The sequence below is a fragment of the Hydra viridissima genome, unplaced genomic scaffold (genome assembly GCF_058129835.1).
Source record: "Hydra viridissima isolate aposymbiotic clone 2 unplaced genomic scaffold, HvirCarnegie_v1 scaffold_2, whole genome shotgun sequence".
NCBI classification, from domain to species: Eukaryota; Metazoa; Cnidaria; class Hydrozoa; order Anthoathecata; family Hydridae; genus Hydra; species Hydra viridissima.
This window is the reverse complement of record NW_028324301.1, coordinates 17,841,465-17,852,240: the sequence shown is the minus strand read 5'-3', so window position 1 is coordinate 17,852,240 and position 10,776 is coordinate 17,841,465. Positions and strand designations below refer to the sequence as shown.

The 10,776-nt window shown below is 28.6% G+C and overlaps 1 protein-coding gene across 1 annotated transcript; it reads right to left on the bottom strand.

Moving 5' to 3' along the window:
- Positions 1-7,685: 7,685 nt before the first annotated feature.
- LOC145182523 (uncharacterized) lies at positions 7,686-10,204 on the bottom strand. The gene is made up of 2 exons (XM_080057684.2): positions 9,950-10,204; positions 7,686-8,743 (listed from the first exon to the last, which is right to left on the bottom strand). Exons 1-2 carry the CDS (start codon positions 9,978-9,980, stop codon positions 8,154-8,156), a joined length of 621 nt encoding a protein of 206 aa, XP_079913810.2. The 5' UTR covers positions 9,981-10,204; the 3' UTR covers positions 7,686-8,153.
- Between the last annotated feature and the right edge of the window lie 572 nt (positions 10,205-10,776).

Below are 10,776 nucleotides of genomic sequence, written 5' to 3'. Positions count from 1 at the left end.
GAAAATATTTTTTTAAAATTATCCAGAATCACCACAAAGTATTTTTCTCATCGTCTTAAAACCTAAGAAAAAAAAAAGTTTTAACTGAAAATTAATTTATATGAGTAAATTCTCCTGGCTCATTTTTTTTGCTCAGTAATTTTGTAACTTTTAAAAAACTTAGTTGGGCAAATAAATATATTTTAGAGTAGAGAATCGCTCTTCCCATTTGACAACCATGTTCTCTTTGAGTAGTTAGCTTTACTGTTCTCTTAAAAGATTGAGAATTGATCAAATTAGAGTTGGTCTCTTATGTCCATGCAATGGTTCTTTTTCTTCAAACGTTTTTCCTTCAAAGTATGATTTTTCTTTCTAGCCCTTCTATCTTTGTAATAGCCAAAGCGCTTGATTCCAAACATTATCGGACAATTGAAACTTGAGCAAATGTATTTAGTAATTTCAACTCCACAATTTGTTACTGAGAACATTTTCCACAAACATTTTTCTGTCTCTGAATCGATGGTGCGAAAAGAACTGGTTGTTCTTAGAGTTTATGATGCAACTTATAACTCCATTAGCACCCTTGTAATGTTTAGAATCATTCGTTTTTCTATTTATGATATGATGTGTTGCATTGTCAGTTCAGCCTGATGAAAAATGAGGCCAGAAGGGTGTCTCTCTTTTTTTTTTTTTCACACAGCTGTAAATTATCAATTTAAATATATTTAAATATCATTTAAAAACAATTTTTAAGTTTTTATTAGAATACTTCAATTAAGTAAAACAAAGTATCAAAAGAATCTTTTTTTGTGACCGCAACAAACAACTTTTTCTTGTAATGTAGCACTGTATTTAATGTATGGAGAACCTAAGCTATTGAGGGGTTCCATGTTTAGCTGCCTGGATTTAAAACGTTGGACCTAAGTTTTAGGAAAGGAGAAGTCAGGATGTTTAGTTGGAGGAGGCAAGCTGTAAATTACAATGTCTAAAATTATTATTTTTAAATATATATAGTTTAATTTATAAATTAGCAATGAATATCTCATTAGTTATTGTAAATTAAAATATTAAGTTAATATCATGTATTAAGTTTCACCAATATGGTATTTTACGATATATTATTATTCACATTTAGATTTACAATTCTTAGATTTTATATATATAATATATAACTTTAATTAAATTTCATTTCGTTATATCATAAATGTATTTTAATGATATCTTTAAAAAATATTTAAAATCCTCACATTTTAAAAATTTCCAAGTTAATGATCATGCATAGTCATCTTGGGAGAGCACATAATCTTTTGTACTCACTATTAGAGAATACTTAATCTTAGTACTCAGCAATGGAGACTCAAACTTGAACTTTTTTTAGTCTTATTGGGTATTATTTTGAAACTGTGATTTGTCGGTTTAATTCAAAAGATCTAGTTTAACATAAATGGTTCTTGTTGACGAGAGCGGTTCTTTTGAACTTTACATCCAATTTTTTTACGGTTTTTCCGAACACCTTTTTTTTTTTTTTCCCCTTTCTCTTTGTTTTTTATTTAAGGAAAAAAAAAATTTAAGTTACTTCAATTAAATGTTGTAGTTGTAACATTTGTGTCAGAATATAAACTTGAAACATTTCTAGTAACTGTTGCAGAACCTTTATCGTTGCTTAGTTTATTACGTAGGAGACGGAGTTTAGAATACAATAGACGTGCAACATGTGGTTGGAGGAAGATGTAAATCAAAGCGTCACATATAAACCCTGTCACATAAAGAGTAAGAATAATGCTATTTATCATTTGAGCTGCATTCAACTTTATAATATGCATAAATATTAAGTTAAGCAAATCAGGAATCAATACGAAAATGAAAAACGCAACAATGATGAGAAACGGCGGAAAGAAATTTTTTTTTAAAAATCCCATTCGTTGTCTGTGAAATTGTTGCGTTCTTCGATGGATTTTTGTTCTTTGCTCGCAGAACTTTTTCCAAATGTAAGAATAAGAACCAACAGCTATAACCATAAAAAGTAATTCATTTGTAGGCAATAAAAATTTGAAGATGATGGTTGATATTGTGTCATACTTTGACCGTAAATACAACAGTACGATTGCATTCAGGACTCCTATGGTCCAAAAAATAACCAAAGGAATACGCATCCGCTTCTTGTTTATCATTAGATTGTATTTGATGTTTAAGTAAATTTCAAGAAAACGATTTAAAGCTAATAAAGCCATGATCCAAACACTTGGTAATACAAAAAGCGAGCATTCCAAGATGATGAAGTAGTCCACTATCATGGGGTTTAAGTCAAATCGTAAAAGAATGTTCTCCGATAGTTCGCAAATGCTCATAAAAATCTCTGTGATACTTAGATTGATAATGATAATATCTTGTATTCTATTCCTCGTCTGAACGTTGATCATTAAATAGATTCCGAGAGTATGGAAGGATAAAGCAATCACGTACAGTGGAATTGAAAGGTTTTTAAAAATAGTTTCAACTGAATTTTCCATAATTAAAAAATATCTCAGTGAAATTCTTTCAATGTACCGTTAAACGGTAAATTACCTAATGACAAAATTTATAAATACCGTAAATGCATAAATTTATTTTTAAATGTTTTTTTTTTTTGGACACCGCAAGTAAGAATATTCCTAAATAATTAATTAATGCATTTACATTTAGAAACTCCCATTCTTTATTAGCCGAAGTTACACAAAGTATTCAGATATCTGTTTTTCATAGGTTTCTTCAACTGGCTTAAGTGGAAATTTAACATAATATTGCTATATTAGCCGTTCTTAAGACGATCTCTACTTTAAATTTCCTTGGCCTTCTTTGCAAAATGAAGTATAAATAGTTTAGGTAACAAAGTAAAGCATTTTTCAAGGCTCACTGCATTTGCCTTAATTATAGAAAATGAGGTGCTAGAAAGCAATCTGATCAAAGTATCTGATGAAACTTCCTTTGTCTTAAATAAAAAATGACTTGAAAATATTTCCGAATTTTAGTTATGCGATTGTTAAGCAAGGTACTCTAATAATATATGTGAAAGCTTAATGAAGCATGTTTTGTTTAAAAAGTTGAGTTGACTGGTTGATTGGATACTAGAATGCAATGAATATTCATTGAAATATAAATACTTATGATTAATATATAAGAAGTGTTTGTTGAAATAACAATGATATTATTATTTCAACTTTTTTACATGTAGAAACTTTCGCGAGTATAAACTTTCGGGAATACGAAAATTCCCGAAATTGTTGCATTTGACTGTTTTTTACGATAGTAAAATTCGCGATATTGTTGCATTTGACTGCTTTTTAGGATAGTAAAATTTTCTCTAATCGGATTTTTCGTGTTTTTTTTTTTTCGTTTTTTTTTTTTTTTTTTTGTGGCGAATACATTTTCGTAAAAAAGTCCAAAGTTCGCGATATACGCCAAAGTTTGTCAACTGCCCTGATAATGGAGGAAAAAAATGAGTTTTGGAAATATGCGGGAGATACGGTTTTTTTTTTTTCATTTTCAGCTTTATTTTTATATATTCTTTGTCTTACCTATGATTTAAACTATGAATTATTTCATAAACATTATATGACATATTTACATTATAGCTTTACATTATAAAATAGCTTTTATAAAATAGTTTTTTAAAAAATAGTTTAATGATTTTTGTCAATTACGATTTTTTTAAATTTTATCGAAAATATTTCCGAGAATACACAGAAACGATTTGTGTTTCGAATTGATTTCATTCTTTGTTTTATTTTCTTGTAAAGAGTTTTGAAATAGAATAAGAAAAATGATATATTGTCAACTTTGAATTCTTGAACAAAGAACCATAAGTTTATTCTTTTTTCTAAACCAAACATCAATAACGATTGACAATTAACGAATGATAGTTAACGATTGATAAGTAACGATTGAAAACGAACGATTGATATAATTATCAATCGATTGATGTTTTAACGATTAATAAGTTAAAAAAAGCTAACAAAGCTATTTTTTCTTTTCCTATTGTCAATCGTTGCTAAAGCATTCAGTCAATTCCAGGGTAACGGAATTGACTTAATGCTTTAGCAACATCTGCGTTTTTAAATTTCTGGCCGTTGGCAATGTAAAAAACAAAAGAGCATCTTTCTCGTTTCGTTTAGACGTTTTTAAGATTAATTGAAATTTGCTTGTAAATATTAAATGAAAACTTACGCAAAACCAGAAAACCTCCGGCTAAAAGCTAATACTACTCCATGCATCCATATTGAAGGTTTTTGAAAAGAAACGAACCATATCACATAACCCTTCCTCAACTTAGATGAGTTTAAATCTTAAAAATTTTGCTAACATAACAATTAAATAAAGTTTTACACGTTTTTTATGTCCATCAAAGCGTTATTTTATGTTTTGTACCAATTGAGTCTTTGAAATAAACCTAATGACATTCCCTTATAAGATAATACTTTTTTTTTTAATTCTAAAATCTTGAAACATTATTGCATGTCATGGCAAAAAATCAACTTTCAAACATTTAAAAAAAATTTTTTATAAAGTTGGAATTTTTCTTTAAAAATATGTAACAAGCAATCAAAAGGAAAACTTTAAAAAAATTTTGATCATTTAAAGTTTTTCTGAAACCGGTTGGTTCAAACCACTCTTACCATTTCCAAAAAACTCCACCCTTACCATTTGCAAAAATTCCTTCAGTTTCAAAGGTGTAAATTTTAATTGTTTAAATAATTAAAATTTTCTGTCTATGAAGTTACCTATTTTTATTGTTAACTTTATTTTTAAACGAGAAACGTTTGATATCTAAATTCAACTTTTTGGTTTGTTTGACGTGTTTTTTCTCACGTCTTTTTTTAGACTGGAGATTGAAGAGAAAGCGTCAGCTTTTTGCTAATAGAAGCAATAGAATTAAATATGGCAACAAACGTGATTAATCATTTTTTACATTTCATGTCTTTTTAAAAGAATCATTTGTGTTAAAAATGCATAAATAGTATTGAGCTGATAAGAATCCCATGTGAACATGATTGTTAGTTTAACAACGGAACCATCAGTTACCAGCGGTATGACCTCAAATAATATTTCGGAAGGAAAGTTGTACTTTAATATATGTAAATAAAAGATAGTTTCCTGGGTTACTTGTTTTATTAGAAGCTCTATATCACTATTTCCGAATGAGAGAGATGAGGGAATGGGGGCGGTGAGGTTTGCTATAAGATAGTTATATCTGTGACTTGTTGATAAAAGGGTCTATGTTTACAATAAATTAATATTGGCCCTTTTTAGCACTAGACCCCATAAATATACTATTTATCATTGACAAGCTTCGAATAACCGACAACGTTTTTCCAATTTAAATTTTGAGCATTTTATGTTTAGAAAACAGAATAAAACGGAACCAATAAAAAATCAAGCAAAAAGAAGAGGGAGGGTGAAGTGTGTTTGAAAAAATCTGAAACTGCCTCCTTTTTCTATAAGCTATGAACTTTCTATATTTATTTGTTCTATAAACTACAAATTCTCTTTTAAACTCTGACCTAAACCCAGTGACTGTGGTCGTCCTTTCCTAAGCAAAAGCAGCGATTATTAAACATGATACAACCTATTTTGTGCAGGACAATATGTAAAATGTTTAAATCGGTCATTAGATTTCTCTTTACTATTATACTAATATCATATGTAAGAAATAATTATTTGTGGGGAATGAAGCCAATATTATTAATCTTCAAAAGTCCGAAGCATCTTTTGTTTATTTTTTGATAAAGATTTCTTTGTTTTTTTTTTACTAGTTTTTTTATAGGCTGCTCTTTAAATAAAGTAGATTCGCGCTTCCCTCCCAAATAAAAATGTGAATTTCCAATCATCTACAACTTTACAGTGGGATGCTCAATGAATAAAACACAGCTGTCTTTTTTTTTTCTTGCAGTTAAAGAGTTATGTTTAATTTTCTTTACTTGCGTATATCGGTCGGATAATGATTGTTACCGCTCAAAGTGGGATTTCTTCAAATCCTAAAAAAGTTTGTTGCTGGAGCTAACTTAAATGTTTAAATTGGGTTTGAAATTTCGAAAAGAACATAATTTAAAGAAAACTTTGGTGATAAGAAAACTCGACCAAAAATACCGTTAATGCTATATATTAGCTATGATGTTTTGTTTGTAATTGCCGTCATAAATATACTGACCAATTAAATTATTCAATTTAAATAGCTGCTTGACGCATCATTTAATATATTTGAAAATTTCATTGCCATTTAAAATGGTTTGTTAGTTAAAAGTTAATTAAGGATAATTTCTTTTTACAATTGTTTGGCGCTAATCATTCCTCTACACGAGATAACAATTCATACGGCTTTTGCTGTTGTAGCCAGCTCAATTTTCAGAACTTTTCTGCGGTGTTAATTTAAATGAGAACAAAATGTCGCGGGAAAAAAAAATCAAGTTATGTAATTTAAATTTTCAATTGAAAACAAATTGGTTTATGCATAACAGGATTACATTTTACTTTTTTATCCTCATTTTTACTCAAAATATGAAATGCTTTAAAAAGAATTTTAAAATCAAACTTTTGTTATTTTTTGTAAAAAGGGTTGCCACTTTCACTATTAGAGTTTTAAAAAAATAAGGAAAAAAGAAAAACTGACTTTTATTTTAGTTTTGATTTTTATAAAAAATTTTTGAAGTAAGGATTTAGTTTTCCAGCCCCCTATCGCACACAAAACACCTTAAATGTGACTTTTTTTTGCTTAAAAGGACTTGAGCTGGCGTGTTCATTTTCCTGTATGCTTATGACGAAAGCAAAAGACAACAGGATATTTGCTATTACTGGACGCGGTTTCAATTGATTCAAAGAAGAAAGAATAGCGACACGAAAAGTTTTAGTTTTATCAAAGCTCAACTTCTCCAGGATCCGCTGCTTAATGAAAATAGTTAAAGTTAATGAAAAGTTATTTGGTTTAAATACGAACTGATGAAACCCTTTTAGAGATGTTTAGAGATATTTAAAAGTTTCAACAAAGTTTTACAAGTTTTATAGCATTAAACGATGTATAAATTTGGTGCACTAAACAACTGTCTTTTAATCCATCGCCGGTGAATTAAAAGAAAAAGAAAATCTATCTTTATACGATTAGTATTGTTTTAACCTAAAAACCTTAACTTCGTTACAGGGAAACATCTTTCTCAAAATTAAAGCTTCATTTCTAGAGAGGAAGGCAACTCTTCTGAGAGTTTTTATTTGTTTGATATTAAAACTGATTTGGTATTATAGTGATAAGAAAATCAAGTCGATGTATTGAATGTCTTCTAAATTGTGTCCTGATCAGTCCTCTATTGCTCAACGTTTCCACTGTAATCAAGTTATCGCAATAGTTATTCGTTTTTAATCATTTTAACGAATGTTTTAAAATGATTTATCTGCACTTTTAATATTCGAAAGTTTTCCAAATTGTTTCCAAACCGGTTTCCAAACCTTTAATTTGTCTTAACTGGATAATATAAATATTGGATAATATAACCTAACAGAATAATATAACCTTTAATATTTATACTGATTTGATAATGTTCCTTTTATATTATTCAATTGTTTCCGAACTTATATTAACCTTCATATGTTTTGTTTTCGTTATTATAATTTTAAAACACAAGAAATCCACACTGGGTATCTGATTTTCCCGCCAACTCTGCGTAATTATTTTTTTAATAAAATAGTCAACGTTTAACATCAGCACGCTGAGTTTCTCGAGAATCTTCTAAAAAATACATATTACACCGTCTAATATAAAAGCGTGCACATTTAATAAATAAATAATTTAAAAAACCAAATAAAATAAAAAATTTGAAAATGGTCCACCAAGTGATCAACAGTTCTGGAGGAGCATTATTTAAACTGTTTTTTTTTTTTTGGGGGGGGGGGGGGTAAAATAAAGATGCAGCACCATTTGAATAAAAATAATTTTGGAATCCCAGTTTACAACAAGATTGGCGAGGATATAAAAAAATTTGAGATATGGTGAGCAGGAGGAAAATATTGAGAATTAAAAAAACTTCAAAGTACTTTTCATTTGGTTGGCTCATGGAAATAATTCTTTTGTCATTGGTACTTATAGACATCCACGAATGTTTTACTTGAAAATTACTTTATAGACGTCTATATAAAGATTTTTCATGCTTGTTTTAGCAACCTGCTTTACATTGAGCTTCTCTTGTGTTGCACATATGATGTTCTGCAAAATCTTGCACAAGCATCATGCACAACTGATGCTCACCTGCACAATCTTCTGGACATCCTCGTTTTGATGCCACCGATTCGCTGGAACATTTTGCTTTGCATGTTTTACGAGAGTTGAAGCACGCAAATTGTTCGACTTTTGATCCGACTAAAATGCACTGGTCAAAGTTGAACTGACAATGGTTTTCACAAATCTCTCGTTTATTACCATCAGCAATCGATTTCCCGAAAAAACACTCAGGGAAGCACTGCATATATATTTCGCTGCATCCATATTTTTGAAGGTGATTATCACTCAAAAACTGACATTCGTTGTGTGTATTGCGACATTTTGTTGCACATTTTAATTTTTGTTCAGGTATCAAAAAAGGCGAAGAAAAGTTTTCGTAGCTTGGTTGCAGATATTTTGAGCTCGGTTTATCTCCATTCATAGAATCTTTATATTGCTCTAAAAGTTTACTCAATTCCTCCAGGGTAGCACGAGTTATATCTCGTGAAGAGACACATGCAGCAGCAAATATAAGACATATCAAAGCTAAAACGTAAATAAAAACATAGAAAACATAACATATAAAAAATTATGCTAAATACAAAAAAATCACTATTTTGCACAATAGGTATACTGTTGCCATTAAAAACATTAAAATGTATAAATTGACGTTGCAATTACGAGCGTGGTGAAAAAATAAGTTATTTTAAAGTAATTACATTTTTTATTTAATGTATTTTAAAATATTATTATCATAAAATTAAGTTTTATTCTCCGAGTAAATATTATCTTTGCGCTTGGCAAGTAATGCAGAGCCAAAGTATTCGAAATACGGGTATTAATGCATGCATAAAAACTTAACGTTTCAAGTTTTAATGCATACATCGGTACCCGTAAATTTAGTAAAATCGTCTTTTTAATTGATGCACATAACAAAGGCTTTAAAAAATAATATTTCAGCTTTGTTAACATACAGAGATGTCGAAAAAGCCAAAATCCTCCTTAATGAAGTCTGGAGTTTTTTTGTCATTATATATATATATATATATATATATATATATATATATATATATATATATATATATATATATATATATATATATATATATATATATATATATAATGTCGCAACCAAATTACTTAAGTCATAATAATTGAGGAAAGTCACTTAAATCCAAAATTTACAAAATAACGTCTAAATTTAAAAAAATAATAATTATATTAAAAATTGCTTAATTATCTGTTACAAAATCATTGAATTCACAAAGATTTATAGCTGATTGCATGATATTGACAAAACAAACAGTTTTTTGTATGTGTTATTGTAAATTTTATTTTTTTTGGACTGAAACGTTTTGCTTGCGACAACGACAATATGTTGCAATATAAGATAAGTATTGCAACCTCATTGTTGCAACCTCATCTACGCAAGCATCATTCCGAAACTTATAAATAATGAATTTAAAAGCGCACGCTGTTCATGTTTGCTTACAAAGATGGCAAATATTCGTTCAAACAGTTCATGCATAATTTCGGGTATAGAAGGATTAACTTTCTATTCTTTTTATTTTTTTTAAATAGAGACACGGATTGTGATCTTAAAATAAAAAGCATGTCTACCCATATTATATGCATATTTATTTTGTTATAAAGGTACGCATGTATTTACAAAACCACGTGGCAAAGAGCTGTCAAATTTTAGGTTTATGAAATTGAGTTACTAAGTGTTAAAAACTTCTCAAAATAACTTACCCAATAAATTCATCTTTATAATATTATGCATTATTAACGCTTCTCAAAAAAGGTCAAACCAATGATTTTTATTTTTATACAAGTGAAGATGTCTCTTTAAGTACAGAATCAAATAAACACTGTTTTACCTCGAGTTCACGTTAATAAAAATTTTTATATAACACTTCCACGTTAATAAACTTATTTAATGTCATAAATTAACCGTGCACGAATGAGCAAAGGTCGTCAATTAGAATAACAATTTAAGGACGCTTTAAATATAGAAGTGTTGTCAGCGCAATTTTTTTTTTTTTTTTCCCATTCTTTCGAAAAACAAAAGGATTACACGTCATCGGACGAAAGTATTAATGGAATGCAATTTTTCCGAATTAGTTTTTTTCTCAATACAAATTAATATTTTAACAGAAAATTCTGTCAGACATTTCTTTTGGATATGAAAAGGAAATAACAAAAAAAGAAAGTTAATAAATTATTGATAAATAGGAAATGAGAAATATACAAAAGTAAATTTAATTTTAAATTTTGTATAAAAGTTTGAAATGCATTTTGTATAAAATACTTCACTGTTGACGTATCTATAATTTTTAATCTTTCATATCAAGATTTTTACCAGAGCAAAGGGGTGGCATAGTAGCTATAGCAATAATACGTTTATTGGAATTAAAAAACACAATATTGATATATAATCAGAAAGGGGTTCAAGTAACAAAAAAAACAATAATATAAAAGAATGCAACTAATGTTTTTGCTCAGTCCCAAACTGAGCCCCACACCGTTATCCTTACTCAATATCAATAGTATAATCATCAAACTGATGACATAAATCA